Genomic DNA, 18,488 nt, shown 5'->3' with positions numbered 1-18,488 from the left:
AGGATTCATAAATGAACACTGTAAAATGATGCAAAGAGCTATAGATTCTCTGGAGGAAGCGGTGAGGTCCCAGCAGTCTGCCTGTGTGCTGGCCCCAGCATCTGACGCGCCCCTCTGTGTGCTGTGTGCTATAGATTCTCCAGAGGAAGCAGTGAGGTCCCAGCAGTCTGCCTGTGTGCTGGCCCAGGCATCTGACGTGCCCCTCCCATCTTTGTCACTGTTCTTCACTGGTCCTTGAAGTCAGACATCTTCCCTAAGAGACTAATTTCTTGGTCTCTTGACACACTCTGTTTGAAATGAGTAGGTAAGAATTAATGGCCAATTTTCTGAGTACTGATTTCCTTTGATGAACTTACAGCTTCACAGATTAAAAGATGTCTGTGAGTCAAAGAGCATTTTTTTTCACCACTCCCACATTAAGTAACAATATCTCTAACTGGGTGGAAATAAGGAAAATGTTAAATGTTTTTGAAGAAAAAGTTTTTGAACTTACAAATAAAAAAATCAGGGCTGGAGAGATGGCTCAGAGGTTAAGAGTATTGCCTTTTAAGGTTCTGAGTTCAATTCCCAGCAACCACACGGTGGCTCACAACCATCTGTAATGGGGTCTGGTGCCCTCTTCTGGCCTACAGGCATACACACAGACAGAATATTGTATACATAATAAATAAATAAATATTTTTAAAAAACTTTAAGAAAAATCAAAAATGGCCCCTAAAATCAAAAGATCTTTTTACCGTAAAAAGTCATGTAACCCTTTCATTCTCTGGTACATGGTTTCTGACACGTCCTTAGCACAGTCTCCATCCCAAAGAAGGCTCATGGCATGAAGATGAAGGAAGGGGGCAGTTCAGCCTGGGGCACAAGCGGAGAGGCATCATTCATCCCAGTACACTCAGGTTCAGAGTAAAAACACACAACCGAAAAGAAAACAAGGCTACAACTAACATTCACTTTATTCAATTCTGTTCTCTTTAACTCAGAGGCAACAAATGACCACATAAAAAAGGGAGCATTTTTGAATATATATACATAAAATTGGTCTGGGAAGAGGTGTTTGCGGTAATAGAAAACTGACATCCCACATCACTGAGTGTTCTATCTCACGCCTACAACAGACACTCCTAGGTCTTAGCCGTTCATTTCCATCTAAGGTACAAGGGACTGTCATGATTACAAAATGAGGCACTCATACAAACAGACAGAAATGGAAACACACATATCTTGTATACTGCCTATCTTTATACTAATGCCAAAGGTATTAGAGAGTATTTGAAAGAAGCCCTTACTCATGACAGCTGTTTGTTTGAAAATTTGACACAGCAATACGTTGAAAACAAAACAAAACATCCAACTGACAGGGCAAACAGTGTGGATGGGGCAGCTCCAGCCCCGTCATAAATGAGGTCTTCACAATACTTCAGTGGTACTTTGTTTTCATCTTTTCCCTTGATAATGACTGAACTGTTAAGATTCTAGGACTGTTTTAGACAAGAACTTTGAACGTCACAATGTAAAAAGTGAGGCATCCCAGGAACTAGCCTAATACTCTCCCATCCTGGAGAGGAAAGGAAGAAGCTACTTTGCAGCACCGTGACAAGGGCCAGAATTCTTGTATAAGGGCACCAGCTCCTGTGTCTACAAACACAACAGTGTAGAAGCAGCCAAATGCATCTTTTGTGTTTGTCTTAAAAATTCATCAGCCCAACCTAAATTTAAGAATAGACTTTGACTACTAGATAAATTCATCAGAGGAAAGTTACTTATGTGAAAAGAGGGACAATTGAAGATTTCATAGTAGTACTAATCAAACCAAATGTTGAAATAAAGATTACTTGTTCGCATCTAGAGTAGAGATGTCCTATCTCCTTCTTTCCCCTAGAGCATGGGAGTCGGAGGTGGGGACCATGACCATACACACAGAACTTAAGGTTGGCTACATACAAGGTTTACATTGGCATTTTCTTCTGCTTTCACCTAGACTATTAGTACCTTGTCATTTAAAAATCAACCCATAATTTGCTAATAATGAACAACTACATGTTTCAAACTGACCATCTAATAACTGGTCATGTAAAACTAATCCCAATTGGTGATTTGTCTTCAAATTACAAATAATAAAGCACAAAGGTCTTTTCTAGTAAACTTCCTTGAAGACTGGATTAGCCCAATTCAAAATGAAGCAGAACTTTTTAAATTCCCTGTAAAAACAGGCAGCAAATAGAAACACAGTTTCTGAACTGAGGGTTTTAATATTTGTATATATGCATGTCACCCTAGCAAACGTTATTCACGATAAATCCTTGAGAATATATTTAACTGAAAGCCACAGGACACAACACAACTGAAAATCTTGAATTCCTCAGTAAGAGAGCAGAGTCTCCTGCCAGTAATATGGGGCAAATGTTGGTAACCTGTACTGCTTGTGTTTGTTTTTCAACAAAACAAGGTTCATTTAATATTTTGGAGGATTAATAATTTTTAACTTTTTTGTGGTAGATCCATACATTCTTTAAAAAATAAAAATGAAACATAAATAATATTATATGCCCAATTCAGTGACATCTTTCTCCCCAAAAGATTCAGTTTTATAGTCCCATCCCATGACAGGTGGCAGCACATCACCTGTAAGTGAAGGTGGGTTTGCTAGAGGGACCCTACTTTATGCACCAGAGAAAAGTGACAGACAGTGTTAACACTGGATCCCATGGCGAGCACTGTTCTTGTTTTAAATATACTGCGTTTTAAAAACAAAGTACTTGCTTATCACTTGGTGAATAAAAAAAACAACAAAAGCTGAACACATTGCTCTTCATTTTGGTAGCTTATGTTTGGCTTTTGTACTTAAAAAGAGAGGGGGAAAAACAAAAAACTCCACCTGCGGGTTTTAATACTCTGTGGAATTCCTTTACAGCCTAGGAAAGCTCCTACCACTACCCTTACAGTACACCTTCACCATTAAACACTTGGATGGCGGACCAACCATCCTATTCTTTTAAACTTCAAATGTGGGCTTTGGCTAGGGGAGCTAGGTTGAGCATTCTCTTCTCTACGATTCACAGCACGTCTCCAATGCGATCCTTCCTATGGGAAAATACCAGCTCAGCCTGCTTCCTTTCCACAAATAAAACATAGTTTTATTTGCAGTTTACCACAAACAAACGGCTTTGAAAACAGATTTCCTCGGCGGCAGCACACCAGCACCATGATGGGTGTTCAAGTCCCACAACACGGCCCAACGTGAGCCTCCGGCCCGTCACAATGCCTCACATGCATGCTGTTTGTATGATGGTATCCACTAAGACTGCTCACCTGGCATGACACTTTTGGCCACTGCTGACAGAAAGAAAGAGCTGTATGAAGGGGAAGAAACTAATGAAAATCTTCACTGATAGTTTATCTTTCTAAGTACAAACATGCCCCTAACAAGCACAAAACCCCAACTCCCAATGCTAATCATTAGGAATAGTAAATTATCAAAATTAAAAATAATTTCCTCATCTAGCACAACATACTATACAATATTACAAACACAGACACATGAAAACGTACAACAGCTTTGGTGTTACAGGGAATAACTTCCACACACGGCTGTCTGCGAGGCACTCTGTCCATGCCCCTTACTAGACACCACCGCTATGCAGCTCCTGGTAAGGACTGACCAGCCAAGGCCAGGACGCAGTGACCTGGTGAGAATTATTGGCAACACCGTGAATTGTGCTCCACGGATGTCACTCTGTCTCGCCTATGCACTACTGCTCTGTGGCACATTTTCCTGTCGCTCATAGCAGGTCCAAAATAAAGTGACAACTAGATTTAATAAATTAATATACATTTGTTAAAGATGTACAATGCACATTCTGTTTAATCCAAGGTTTAGGGCATCGAGGAACTCCTATTTACACATGTACAGATCTCAGACAGCAGTGATGTCGCAGATGCAGGGAGGAGCAGCAGTGCCAGATGTGCCGCTCTCTGAATGCTGAGGACACAAGTCAAGTACGTTTAACTTAAAAACAATGCTGAGAGATCATGGGGAGAATCTCCAAAGTGAGAAGTCCACAAAAAAGGACATGGGAAGGCAAGGAGAAGGTCAAGGAACTGAGATAAGCAGTTTATTCCTGGGACAACTGTGGAGGTGGCGTGGATGGGCCTTGCTTGCCAGATTTGCGTTCATAGTTTACCAGGCGCTGCCCCACAAGGTACCTAGAATGCAAAAACAGGCTGGTTACTTTCCTTTACAACTCACACATTACTAGGAGCAAGGCTTCCTGTGAGGGGTGGTCTGTGGGAACTTGCTTTCTTTGTAAGACACATGATAGGACTCAGACTTCTCTCAAGCCAGGGAAGTTTGATGTGGGATGTTCTTCTGTATATTTGATGCTTTTATTGGTTGATAAATAAAGCTGTTTTGGCCAATGGCTTAGCAAAGTAAAGCCAGATGGGAAATCTGAACAGAGATAGAGAGAGAGCATAAGGAGTCAAAGAGACGCCATGTAGCCGCTGATGGAGAAAGATGACAGAATGTTACCAGTAAGTCACAGCCTCATGGTGATACACAGATTAATAGAAATGGGTTAATTTAAGATATAAGGGCTAGCTAGGAATACGCCTAAGTCATTGACCACAGTGTTGTAATTAATAGTTTCTGTGTGACTACTCAGATCTGTGTGGCTGGGAAATGAAAGTGCAGTCTCTGTTTACAGAAGTTCCCAGTTTTACCCTCCTCAGGATGCCCTTATTTCCAGCCATAAAAACTCCACACACTCAATCTGTTAGCAAACCCTGCTGATGCTACAAAGTAGCACTTCATTTTTCTCATATGATTTATCATGCCACAAAATGACACCACCTTAAGAGTAGCTAGATGGGGGCTGGAGAGATGGCTCAGAGGTTACAGTACTGGCTGCTCTTCCAGAGGTCCTGAGTTCAAGTCCCAGCAACCACATGGTGGCTCACAACCATCTGTAATAAGATCTGGTGCCCTCTTCTGGCCTGCAGGCATACATGCAGATGGAATACTCCAAATATAATAAATAAATCTTTTAAAAAAAAAGAGTGGCTAGAGGAACAGAATTCTTGACTTACTTGTCATTTTTAATGTGTTCATAAAGGCGCTTAAACTGGCGGACCTGGAAGGACAGGATCCCCATCAAAACAACGACCATCAGTAAAAACGGGTAAATCCGCCGGTGGACTAAGTTCTGCATTTCCGCAGTAACACCTGTTAAACCAAACAAAGACAATTTTATTAAAGTAAAAGAAATGGACTAACGAGCCTGTGGAATAAGAAGAGGTCAGGCCTTTCCCCAGGAAGAGGAATCTGGGTACAACAGAGAGACTTCACAAATGCTGACTGATTTGCAGACTGCACACAGGCAGTGAGCCATACACTAACATCTGCTTCTCTTCTGTGAGTTAACTTGAGAGCAGGTAGGTATTGCACAGATTTCAGCAAATGCAGACATCCTGGATTCCACAAGCAGCTGGTGGTGTCATCTATATATTTCAGCTATATCTCCATTTAAAAACGGCATTGGTACAGTGGTTGACCAGCTGGGTCCCATAGCAGCACTCCACAAACCAGGCATAATGGGACACACATAGAATCCCTGTGATAGGGAGACAGAAGCAGGAGACCCAGGTCCTCCCCACCTACACAGCAAGTTTAAAGGCAGTCTGACTACCTGAGTCTTCCCGCCCCCTTTGCACAATCCCAAACACACCACATAATCAAACAAGCATTCATTTTATAACATTAAAATACTTCCTTTTCAAATTCCAGCTAAAGAGTTTTAACTTTCCTTTGGAATAAGGGAAACTATACCAGAGGAAGTATTCTAAAGGACGTCTCCCAGCTGGCTTACCCGTGTGCTCTAGAACCCAGTGTAGCTTGAATGTCCTTCTACTCCATTCCTTAAAATCCACAATTTAGGGAAGATGCTCAATCTCTATGACCTTCAATTTCCTAAATCTCTAAATTGAAGTTGATAAAACCTCCAAGAGGTCTTCTAAGAACATTAGCCCGGGGTGGAGAGATGGATTAGATAGTGGAGAACCTGGGTCTGACTCCTAAACTCACGTGGGAAATTCGTAGTTACAGCGCCGCAGAGGTAGAAACAGACAGATCCTGGGTTCAGTGGCTAGCCACCTTGCCTAATAAGTGAGCTCCAAAACATGAAAGACCCCGTTTCAAAACAGTTCCTTATTGTTATCTAAGTAACATTATCCAGAGCTGTTCTCTGGCTTCCCCTAACACACACACACACACACACACACACACACACACTGAAGAATTATAACAGTAACATTGTAACCTCCAAGACAGTGCCAATAAGTGCTTTACTATTTATTTACTACTGTTACTCCTTTTATTTTCCCAAGAGGTATAATAAAATTTACTTTTCCCCTTTCATGCAGACAGGATCTTGATGTTAGTACAAACTGGTTTCAAACTTAAGATCTTCAAGCTTCAGCCTCCCAAGTGCTTGGGTTATTCGGCACCCATCCTATGTCTCCAGTGAAATTTCTAATCCATATATGAAAAGGTTAGGTATGGAAATCAAACAGTAATATTGTGTGTGTGTGTTTCCAGAAAGGGTTTCTCTGTTTAGGCTTGGATGTGCTAGAGCTCACTCTTGTAGAACGGGCTGGCCTCAAACTTACAGAGATCCGCCAGTCTCTGCCTCCCAAGTGCTGAGATTAAAGGTGTGTGCCATCACCACCCAGCTTCAAATAGTAATTCTCAAATCTACATACTATCAATGGGGAAACTGTAATGTACCTCAATAGACATAAACATAAAAAAATGGCGAGTAGGATATTCTAAACAGCCAAAACGGCAACCAGCTAACTTTTGTTTAACGTTAGTGTTTTAGTGTCTAATAAAAGGAGCATTACCCACCTAGAAGAGGAACCACACCAGAAGCTATGACATATGGTACACACAGGGAAAGTAAGAGCACAGAGATCACTGGAGCTGCCAGCTTACGAATGATATAATGAAGGTCGATGTTCCGAATGCCATTTGCATAAACCTGAAATGTGGAAAAGTAATAGTTAGGGTGTGGGACACTGAAATGTTCAGAAGATAAAGGTGGTTGCAACAAGCCAAAAATCCTGAGTTTGATCCCCCGGACCCACATGTCATCAGGAGAGAACTGCCTCTCCCAGCTTGTCTTCTGGCCTTCACATGAGTGCTGTGGCCCCTAGGAAACACTAATTATCTTTGGAAAATGCTACTATGTTCTGCGGGGATTAAAGAAATGGATGAAAGTGGGAAACCATGAAAATGAAAAACACTATTGTAGACAGAGGGATAAGACAGAACTGTCTTTATTTTCTTCTCTTGGCTTCATAGCTTCTTAGAAGCTAGGATGTGGCCCAACTCAAGTCCTTACTTCAAGATCTGAAGAACAAGCAGGCTTAAGCCTCTAAAGACACGGCCCACCTCCCAGTAAGGCAACCCACATGCACCATCACTACAGAGCAGGCATCCCAGTGCTTCTCAGTCAGCCTGCATTACTGCTTCACATCTGTGTCCCCTTGTCCCACCCCCCGACTCTAAAGTACAACAGACAAAGGGATCCCACAAACAAGGTTTCATAGCTCCCAACTACAAAAAAAAAAAAACCTATTTCTAGGCATCTGTGCAGAAGGCAGAGAGTTTCAACTGGGAGACATTGCAGTGGACAGGCTCCTGTTTCTCCTTGAAGGGATATGCTGCCACAGGCACACACAGAGTGGCCTTCTGATGTACTATTTTCTGGCCCCACTCTTGGTATGAGAATCAAGAGCTTGATTTTCATGTATGCTGGCCAGAGAGAACTACTATCTTCAATTTCTATACATCAGGAAGAGGTGTGTCTTAAAACTGCTGCAGAGCTGTAAGACTATCTGCCTAGCAATTTCCTAAGAATGAAAAAGTTGAGTTATCCTTGAGTACATTTTCCAGATAACTAAAGTTTAAAGAAGCAAGTAGGCTATTCAGATGGAATATGAATTACTGTGCTTCCTACTGATTAGTGTTCAAAAACACAACCTACTTTTCTCAAGGTTAGCACCATGATAACCAAGTTTCCTGACAGCTCCCTAGTACAGCGGCAGTCTTAGATGCTATGCAATCAGAGTACTCCTAAGCAGCCTGGCCCTATCTGTTATTGAGTAGTATCTTACTTTTGTCAGGACAGGCTAAGAAGTACGAACACCAAGTTTCATCAGAACGTCTGTAGTGAAAATGACTAGGAGCAGCTTTGCCTCTGCTTTAGACAGTTATAGGTATCTTAGTTTACTGGTTAACCTTCAGGTGGGTTATGGTGACTGACAAAAACCAGCCATAATGAGTGAAAGCGGAGTAAGTGCCTTGACATTTTTGGTATAAGGATAGTGTTAAGCAAGAGGCAACTGGAAGGCAAGTGGAATGGAAGCACCCAATCCTTCCTCTCTCTTTACGTAAAAGCCGGGTCACCCTCCTAACCCCACACTATTGAGGGCAAATGTCAGCTAGAGACATCCTAAACCTGCAGGCCTAGAAAGCACCACAGCAAAGAAACTGATAAACCTCATTATGCACTCTCCCCGGGTTTTTGAAATAGGGCCTCATGTGGCCCAGGCTGTCCCTAAACTTGCTATATAATTGAGGATGACCTTGAACATGATCCTCCTGCCTTTGACATCTCAAGTGCAGACATGGCTATAGCTTTTTATCATTTTTTTCTCTTTTCCCAAAAGCCTACCTGCAGTTTCAAAATCCCTTCTTTTTGGCTTACCAGTTCTCTAAAATTTTGTTAGTCTTTCTTAAAAAATAAATAAAACTACATCAGCTAGAATTCAAAGCTACCTCTTTAATAATTATTCATTCTCAAGGCATATTTTATTTTAACAACTATACATCAGAAAACAAAACTCTAAAAAAAAAAGAAAAAGAAAAAAAGAAAAGAAAAAGAGGCCGGCAAGTTGGCATAGTGGTAAAAGCACTTGCTATGCAACCCTTGAAAGCCCAAAAGTTGTTGTACATAGGTACACACACACACTTAAAAAAAAAAACAAACTATAGGTGCACATTAATGAAAATAGAGAGCTCAGAAAAGCAGAATCATGGAAACTAAAACTCCATTAGCTAAATAGAACCACAGCCCACTTCAAATATATTTCTCTGAACTGGCTTACCTGTTCAATGACCGTTTTCAGCCACCACTGAGGACCCATCAGAGTTATAGCTGCGATAATTTTGGCATGTAGCACTCCCAGTGCCCAATCCTACAGTTAGAAGAAACCAAGAACACTTAACACATCTTCACTGACTTTGACATAAGCCTACTACACAATGCTGTTCAGTTTCAGAATGGAACTGCACAGAACTGGGAACGTTTAGTTAAGCAACTGACAGCTGACAGCTTTTGGGAAGAAAGAATTTTCTTTAAGAGTTCTAGTTGACCAAAAGGGAGGCAGAGGCAGGCGGATCTCTGTGAGTTCAAGGCCAGCCTTGAGTGAGTTTTAGTTCAGCCAGGACTGTTATATAATATATATATACACACACACACACACACACACACACACACACACACACACACACACCAAAAAAAAAAAACCCATATCTTAGACGCCTCCCCACCTTGCCACAAAAAAGAAATTCTTTGCTGGTGGGTAAAAGTCACACTCCCATGAGTATATATGGGCAGCACATATTTTTTGGATTAAAAATACTTTTCTTCCCAAAGGAACCAAGTTGAAAGCCAGTAAGGAAAGGGGAAATGAATCTGGGAAGAGTGGAGGGAAGGGATGAATATGATCAAATGATCAAATACATTGTACAAAACTCTCAAAAAACAAGGAAAGGGGAAGGGGAATAATATGTAAAAGCTCCTTTAGAAACCTAACATTTTTTTCTTGAGAGAATATAGAAGTTTGAGCATTAATGGAGACCCCAGCAAGCAAGTAAAACAAATGCTATTATTTTAACAACCATTCTTGTTGCTCTTCCTGTGTTACTGGTATGGACTGAGCTAATTTATGCCACAATAAAACATTTTAGACCTAAGAAATTACTCCAAAGGCTCGCAAGCTCAGGCATTTGTGATTTTCCTGAACTATTACCAGAACAGGATGTCTTCCATTCCCAGTACCACTGAAACCAGGGTTCTCATGGTACCCTGCCTCCAGCCTCTCCCCTTCAGCTGGCCAGTGACAACCAATGCCTGCCATCCCATCGAGGCATTTTAAACAATGTACACTAGACCCTGCAAGCACTAGTCCCCACTTAGAACCATAAATCCTTACTACGATATGAAATACTCCCTTAAATTTTTTTTTCTTAATTTCATTATTTATTTTAGGGAGACAGGAACAAGGGCATCCCATGGCATAGGCATAGATCAGTTCTTCATATATGTGAGTCCTAGACAGCAAGCTCAGTGAAGAGCATCCTTTTAATCCCCAAAGTATTCTGAGGGAAGGATTTATGAGGCCTTCACATTTTATTTTATTTTTAGTTTTTCGAGACAGGGTTTCTCTGTGGCTTTGGAGCCTGTCCTGGCACTAGCTCTTGTAGACCAGGCTGGACTCGAACTCACAGAGATCCGCCTGCCTCTGCCTCCCGAGTGCTGGGATTAAAGGAGAGAGCCACCACCGCCTGGCAGCCTTCACATTTTAAAGTGCATTATTTTAACAACTTTACAAGGGTTCCTAGAATAGGAAAACAATCTTCCTAAACAAACTGCATAAACTAAAATAATCAAGATTTTTTTTTTTTGATCCCAAACCATTAGCAACATCACAAGGAAAACACACATACCTGCCAAGGGTAGAAAAGGGGAGTCTGATCAAGAGGGACCCTCAGAGGAGCAACAATAACCAGCTCAAACAGGAGCCCCAGGAGCAGTGGGACGACCCCAGCCAGCAGCACAGCAACTATCAGAGTCTTCATTATCTAGCAGGAAACAGGACACCTAGTTATTACAAAGGAGACTCTGTTCTAACAAACCAGTCACTGTAAGGCTTGTTCCCTCTTTGGCCTGATGTCCAACGGGGCAAATTACATTATTTTGTAAAATTAATACCATTTTAAACAACATTTTTATGTTAGATATTTCAGTGGAGCTTCTTTTTCTAATGCATATATGTACATTGCTGGGTGCACCTGTACCCCAACTGTACAAACACAATTGAAATCAGAGGAAAATCCCAAATGTCACCCCCCTCCTTTGTGAAAAGTGTCTCACTGGCACAGAACTCATCAATTAGGTTAGGCTGGTCAGTCAGCGAACTCAACCAGCAAGTCCTCCTGTTTCTGCCTCTTCATCACTGAGATTACAAGAACATGTCACCCTACCCGGCATGTTATCTGGGTCCCCCAGCTTGTCAGGCAAGAGTTTTATAAGCCTAGTCATCCCCAAACCCATTAAGTGAACTTGCTAGAGTGCACGAATGCAGAGCTCTAGCTGCAACAAAACCTATTGCTATTATGGATTGTTGCTATAAAAATACTTTCCCAAAAATTCCATCTACTGTTATATTCAATAAACAAGTGACTTTGATGTTTTCTTCAAAATATCGTTCTCTGTACTTGCCTTTTTTTTTTCTTTTTTGGTTTTTCGAGACAGGTTTTCTCTGTAGCTTTGGGGTCTCGAACTCACAGGTCTGCCTACCTCTGCTTCCCGAGTGCTGGGATTAAAGGCGTGCACAACCACCGCCCGGCTCTGTACTTGACTTTTATTGTCTGCAAAAGCCTACTGATTTGCCAAAACCCTGATCCAACAGCTACCTAACTCATAAACTGATCTGTGAGTCCTCGGGTGAACTGGTGGTTTATCCTGACTCTAGTTAAACTTATTCATCAAACCAATCAGACTGACTCCACAAAATAGTCTGGCTTTCAGGTGAAGAAATGATGCCTATCTTTTCAATACATTAACAATTATAGCTAGTGCATTCACAATAGAGCTTTAGATTTGGATTAAGTAGCAAAATAAGAAAATATTGACACGCCGGGCGATGGTGGCGCACGCCTTTAATCCCAGCACTCGGGAGGCAGAGGCAGGCGGATCTCTGTGAGTTCGAGACCAGCCTGGTCTACAAGAGCTAGTTCCAGGACAGGCTCCAAAGCTACAGAGAAACCCTGTCTCGAAAAGCACCCCACCCAAAAAAAAATTGACAAAAGGAACTAGAAAATACTTGCAATAAAATCAGTCTTAAAATGACTTTGGGTTTTGGTGACCTTTTCTTTTTTTTCTTTTTTTTTTTTTTAATGGTACCTGGAGGGACAGCCGTGGGTGCTGGGAACCGAACTCTTATATTTTTGGTTGTGAGCCTAGCCTTTAACGGCTGAGCCATCCCTCCAGGCCTTGGTGACCTTTTCTTAAGGTGGCTTCAGTGGATACAAATATTCTAATATATGACCAAGCACAGTATTTGTGGAATACATACTACCTCTTTACATGGCCTTTGTGAAGATATGATAGACTACCAAATAAAACTACAGTTAGCTGGGTTCTGTATTAAATATTGATAAGTTGCTCATTACCCTAAGGACTAAGGAGCAATTAACTCCCTCCACTCATAACCTACAATAATCAACAATACCTCACTACACACATGGATTTTATCAACATATAGTAATTGTACAATGATGGAAAAGTGAAATATGCCATAGTCTGATTAGAACATACTCATATGCATATAGTATGTGCAAATAACAAGTAAAACCATAAAATATTAAAAATGATTTCAGCATAAATATAAATGCATAAACTCCAAGAGAAAGCAAAATACAAACTCAGATCAGAATTCAGAGCTAATTACCCAGATGACCAGGCAAAGAAGTGCCCTACCGTATTTACTAGCCCAGCCAACAGTGTATACAAGAATTATTCCCCACACTCAGAAAAGCATATGTCTGTCTCTGTGCAATCAGGGTTTTGAGAATGACTTCCATTACTTGTGCATTCACATCTCCAAAAGCATATTCTAAAATTCTTAATTATCTCACAAGGTCACTTAGCACAGTCTTCTGTTAACTCAAGTGCATCTGGGTAAAGAACTGTGGTTTAGGTGAAACGGAAGGCTACTATCTTGAAGGAATATTCCTTCTGATGAAAAGATAAACTCTCCTGAAAACCAGTGACACAAGAGAAGAAAGCTGTTAAAGTATTCATTACCACCAGATAGGATCAATATCTTATTACAGAAACCTACCATGAGGGACCACTCCTTAACCTTCTGGAAAATCACTCTGCGTCCCTGGGGCATCCAGGCTACCAGCACCGTCACTGCCCTTATGGTCAGCCAACATACATAGAGACCACAAGCAGCCGTGTACAGCTCATGGATTTTGGCAGTCCCCGTCCAAAATGACATTAACCAACGACCAGCAAATACTGAAAATAGAAAGGCTGACAAATGAGACACATGGCTAGGTAAAGAGAACTGTAATCTTGACATTCTACAAATATTTTCACATCAGAATAAACAAAAACAGTTCTCTAGAAAACAGAATTACTTGACTAAGAAATATCCCAAATACAGTCAATGAACTGATTCTCCCAGAATATAAACCCTGGTGTGCCATGCCATTTACTAATTTCTCCTAGCCTGAGAAGTTATGAGCATTGATGCTTACATTATTTTTATTACCAACTGTAATTATTATGCTAATAAAATAAAGACAGAAAATTTCTATTATTTGTGCTGTAAACACTTTATCTAGGAACAATACAAATAATTTAGGTTAATTTTCTTTCAAATGATCTATTCATTTGCACAGAAAACTCAGCTTGTTAAAAGAATGTGGTAGGCACAGTAACATTTCAAGACACAGTATCAAAGAAAACTGTATAAACTTTCTTTAAAAATCAATACAAAAACAGAATAAGACACAGAACTAAGATCTTTCTAAAGGTTGTTAGTTTTGTGTTTTTTCCTTTATTTTGAGACAGGGTTTGACACTATAGTCAAAGGTGGTCTCAAACTCAAAAGCAATTTTCCTGCCTCAACTTCCTGAGTGCTGGGATCTCAAGTGTGAGGCACAGGTGCAGTGAAGAGAGGTTTGGAATAAACTCCACGGTACCATCATATAGTTAACTGCTCAAGTATATCTTATAAAATTCCTTAACTGTGTGTACATAACTTGTTCTCAATAAAGCTTGAGAGAGGAACAAGATCTCTGGTGTTTTATTATGTACTGCCTTCCTAATACTAAGTCTAAAGACATCTAAGGACAGGGATGCTTAAAGTCTTACAAGATCAGAAGTCTTCAAGTATTAGTCAAGAGGACATTTGTATCACTCATGCATTTCCGTGCCATTCCCCAAGGGGTCAGAGTTCATTGAGGAAGAGGGAACAGAAAATGTCAACACAGGACAACAGGACCACTGCACTCACTAACAAACTGCACATGATCTCAACAAGATCAAGCCAATCAACTTCTAGCATGGAGTAGGAAGAAGGGCATGAGCCCCACCCCTAACTAAGGAACAGCTGAGGCTGCTAGGGAAGAATCTGTTTTCTTTAAGGGTAGTGGCACCTGGCAGGCTGACCACTGTGTAGTGTTGAGCAGTGGTGGCACACGCCTTTAATCCCAGTACTTGGGAGGCAGAGGCAGTCTGGTCTACAAAGCAAGTTTCAGAATAGCTAGAGCTACAGAGAAACCCTATCTAGAAAAACCAAAACAAAGTTCTCAAAGAATCAATAAAAATCTTTTTAAAGTCTCCATGTAGAAATAGTAAAATGTCTCTTTTAACCAAATGAAGGTAAAAATCATAATTTCTTCAAATTAAAAAATGTTTTTTTAGAAACTTTGCTTTAAAGTAATTTTAATGTCCCTAGTTGTTCTTTCCCAAACTTTTAACAACTCAAGGAACAAATTTTAAAGCAAATTTGACATATAAATTATTAAGTGAGTATTACAATCAAGACTTACTCAATATACCATTTAGTGGATAACAACTATCAGCACGATTTGGAATGTCCGGACGGGGCATAAGCAACAGGACAAACTCTTCTATGATTTGTCACTGGCTTTGTACACTCCATCCCACTGAAGGCTGATTGATCCTCTGGAGAGGACGACAAGCTACTGTATCCAACCAGAGCAGCTCACTTGTTAGATGAAGAAATACTGTTTTGTTGAAATTTCTAACAATTAATGCCAGAGAAGAACAACATTTATGAATCCCAGAGTAGAGGAAACAGTCTAACTTTTAAAGTTATTTATATACTGACTGGGAAAAATGTCTTAAATCTTACAAATGACTTTGAAAACCCACAGTGTGGGGACCATGAAAACTGAAAGGCTGTAATGCCATCCTCTGGAATAAACCCATAACGTGATGTGTGATGCCCCTCTGTATGTTGTAAATACCATTGGTTAATAAACAATCTGTCTTGGGCCTGGCAGGGCAGAATAGAGGTAGGTGAGGAAAACTAAACTGAATGCTGGGAGAAAGAAGGCAGAGTCAAGTAGACTCCATGGAGTCTAAGGAGCCATGGAGCCACCAGAGGAGAAAAACACAAGCCACCAGCTGGAACCTTGCCAGTAGGACACAAGCCTCATGGTAAAATATAAAATAATGGAAATGGGTTAATTATAGATGTAAGAGCTAGCTAGCAATATGCTTAAGTGTTTGGTCAAGCAGTGATTTAAATAATATAGTTTATGAGTGATTATTTCAGGGGTCTGGGCAGCTGGGAATAAACAATTGGCCTCCAACAACAACATGGTGTGCTAGCTAAATCCACATAAAACCTGAGAGGATTTGGAAAGAAATTCTAGATACTACAAAACAAAGTTTAGCCATATTTTTCCCCCAGATGGGCTCTGTTTTCTAGCCACAACTCCTTAAGAGAGGTCTTCCTGACTCAGCAGTAGCAGAAAAAAAAATCCTGCATGGTTTAAAACAGCAGCTTCCTGGGCCATGCTGCTAGAACGAACTCTTACTCTTTCAGGAGGCCAAGCATTTAAATGGAAATCTATGATTATAATTATTTTTCAACTCCATCAAAGACTCTAGAAGGATACAATATTACCTACGTAAACAGGAAGTGCATTGTAAGTAACTTCCAGAATATGGCATTTAAAATGTTTTAATAACTTAGGACTTTTCATGACAATGAGACACATATGCTCCTGGCAGCACCAATTAATTTAAGAGGAAGATGGGCATCGAAGAGGCTCCTTATGGAGTTTGCTAGCTATGTGGGCAAGAAACTGCTCTTGCCTGGACTGCTTGATGAACTGGACATGCAGGACCCACAGAGAAATGACTGCTGAAGTTGTCTAGAGAAGGTGAGACAGTCCTTCAGAGTTCCTGCTTCATAAAAGAGTCTGCCAGACATTCTGCAGAACACAGAAGACAAACTGTGTAACTGTCTTTGAAATTTCCTGCTTCATGGGAAAGTCTGCCAGATATTGTGGGCCTGTAGGCTAAAGATGGATACCCCAATGGTACAGAAAAACTTTGGGTGACTGTCCAGGTAGCAAGATGTCTCTGTCAATTCTAGAGTTTTGGAAGTTACTTAACAATGCACTTCCTGTTTATTTAGGTAATACTATAGCCTTCTGGAGTCTTTAATGGAGTTCAAAAATAGTTATAATCATAGATTTCCTTAGTTATGATAAAAGATAAAGTAGACAATTATTATAACTGTAATTCTTGTTTGATACCTGTTTTGCTATTTGTAATTTTACTATGTTAAAACCTTTTTATTTAGACAGAAAGGGGAAGGTGATGTGGAATTCCCCTCTGTATGCTGTGAATACTATTGGTTAATAAAGAATCTGTCTTGGGCCTGCCTGGCATGGCAGAACAAAGGTAGGTGGGGAAAACTAAACTGAATGTTGGGAGAAAGAAAGCAGAGTCAAGAAGAAGCCATGGAGTCACCAGCTGGAACCTTGCAGGTAGGCCACAAGTCTCATGGTAAAAGATAAAATAATGGAAATGGGTTAATTCTAGATGCAAGAGCTAGCTAGCAATGCCCTAAAGTGATTGGCCAAGCAGTGATTTAATTAATACAGTTTCTGTGTGGTTATTTCAAGTCTGGGCAGCTAGAAACGAACAAGTGGCTTCCTACTACAATAACTGTTTCTGGAACTTGTGAACCTATGCTCTATGGAGTCCAACAGGATGAAGTACCCCTAAGGGATCAATAGCCTGTAAACCAAACATTAGGTCTATTTCCAGCTTCTATTTGATGATAAATCTCTTCTCTATAAGATACAACCTGTTTTGAGAAAAGAATCTTAACGTTTAATAGCTGAGTCTAGGATAATCATACCTGGTAAAGTAAGGCAAATGAGGCTGGCAATTAGTAGTGTTATGCACATGAAGACAATCAGAAGAAATATCTGTAAGAAAAAACAAAGTCCATAAGTGGTTCACATGTCCTCACTGGATTCTGATACTCTTTTTTTTTCGAGACAGGGTTTCTCCGTAGTTTTTGGTTCCTGTCCTGGAACTAGCTCTTGTAGACCAGGCTGGCCTCGAACTCACAGAGATCCACCTGCCTCTGCCTCCCGAGTGCTGGGATTAAAGGCGTGCGCCACCACCGCCCGGCTCTGATACTCTTCAAAGCATTCACGTAACTCCCTCTATAAAAGCATGCTACTGGGCACAGGGACACATTGCCTATAATCACAAAACTGAGGAGAGAAAGAAAGAAGGGAGGAGAGAGCCTGCACCTGTGCTTTCGGGGGAGGAGGCAGCCTGCACCTGTGCTTTCGGGGGAGGAGGCAGCCTGCACCTGTGCTTTCGGGGAAGGAGGCAGCCTGCACCAGTGCTTTCGGGGTAGGAGGCAACCTGCACCTGTGCTTTCGGGGGAGGAGGCAACCTGCACCTGTTCTTTCTTTCAGGTGCTTTCAGGGGAGGGAGGAAGTCTACACCTGTGCTTTCAGGTGCTTTTGGGGGAGGGAGGAAGTCTACACCTGTGCTTTCAGGTGCTTTTGGGGGAGGGAGGAAGTCTACACCTGTGCTTTCGGGGGAGTAGGCAGTCTGCACCTGTGCTTTCAGGGGAGGGAAGTAGCCTACAGAAAATAAGTGTTTTTACACAATCAGATATACCCACATGTAGTGAGGCGGCAAGCAGGCCTGCTTTTCGTCCTCCCGCTCCCACATGGCTAGCTTTACACCCGAAATAACAACACAGAAATTGTATTCATTTAAACATTGCCTGGCCCATTACTGGCTAACTCTCACATCTTGATTAACCCATTTCTAATAATCTGTGTAGCACCACGAGGTGGTGGCTTACCAGGAAAGATTCAGCACATCTGACCTGGCAGCTGGCTCCATGGCATCTAACTCACTTCCCTTCTTCCCAGCATTCTGTTCTGTCTACTCCACCCACCTATGTTCTGACCTATCAGGCCAAGCATTTCTTTATTAATTAACCAATGAAAGCAACACATAGAAAGAAGACCCACCCACATCACCCACAAGAAAGAAGCAAACGTATTTGTACTCAGCCAAACAAACTCACCCAAAATTTAGTATAACAAA

General features: G+C 41.1%; 1 protein-coding gene across 2 annotated transcripts in view; it reads right to left on the bottom strand.

Annotated features, from left to right (window-relative positions):
• Positions 1-938: 938 nt before the first annotated feature.
• Positions 939-18,488, bottom strand: part of Marchf6 (membrane associated ring-CH-type finger 6) — a 63,375-nt gene continuing 45,825 nt past the window's right edge. Inside the window, exons 20-26 of one of the 2 annotated variants that reach the window (XM_075975790.1) lie at positions 17,269-17,338; positions 13,192-13,373; positions 10,793-10,927; positions 9,169-9,258; positions 6,905-7,037; positions 5,089-5,224; positions 939-4,206 (exon numbers count right to left, since the gene is read on the bottom strand). In XM_075975790.1, the coding sequence (XP_075831905.1) occupies positions 4,116-4,206; positions 5,089-5,224; positions 6,905-7,037; positions 9,169-9,258; positions 10,793-10,927; positions 13,192-13,373; positions 17,269-17,338 (837 nt within the window). In that variant the 3' untranslated portion in view covers positions 939-4,115. Of the gene's footprint in view, positions 4,207-5,088; positions 5,225-6,904; positions 7,038-9,168; positions 9,259-10,792; positions 10,928-13,191; positions 13,389-17,268; positions 17,339-18,488 lie in introns of both variants that reach the window. The other variant, XM_075975791.1, reaches the window with a different exon arrangement.

The sequence above is a fragment of the Microtus pennsylvanicus genome, chromosome 6 (genome assembly GCF_037038515.1).
Source record: "Microtus pennsylvanicus isolate mMicPen1 chromosome 6, mMicPen1.hap1, whole genome shotgun sequence".
Classification (NCBI taxonomy): domain Eukaryota; kingdom Metazoa; phylum Chordata; class Mammalia; order Rodentia; family Cricetidae; genus Microtus; species Microtus pennsylvanicus.
The sequence above is the reverse complement of the archived record's forward strand: the minus strand, read 5'-3'. Positions and strand labels throughout refer to the sequence as shown.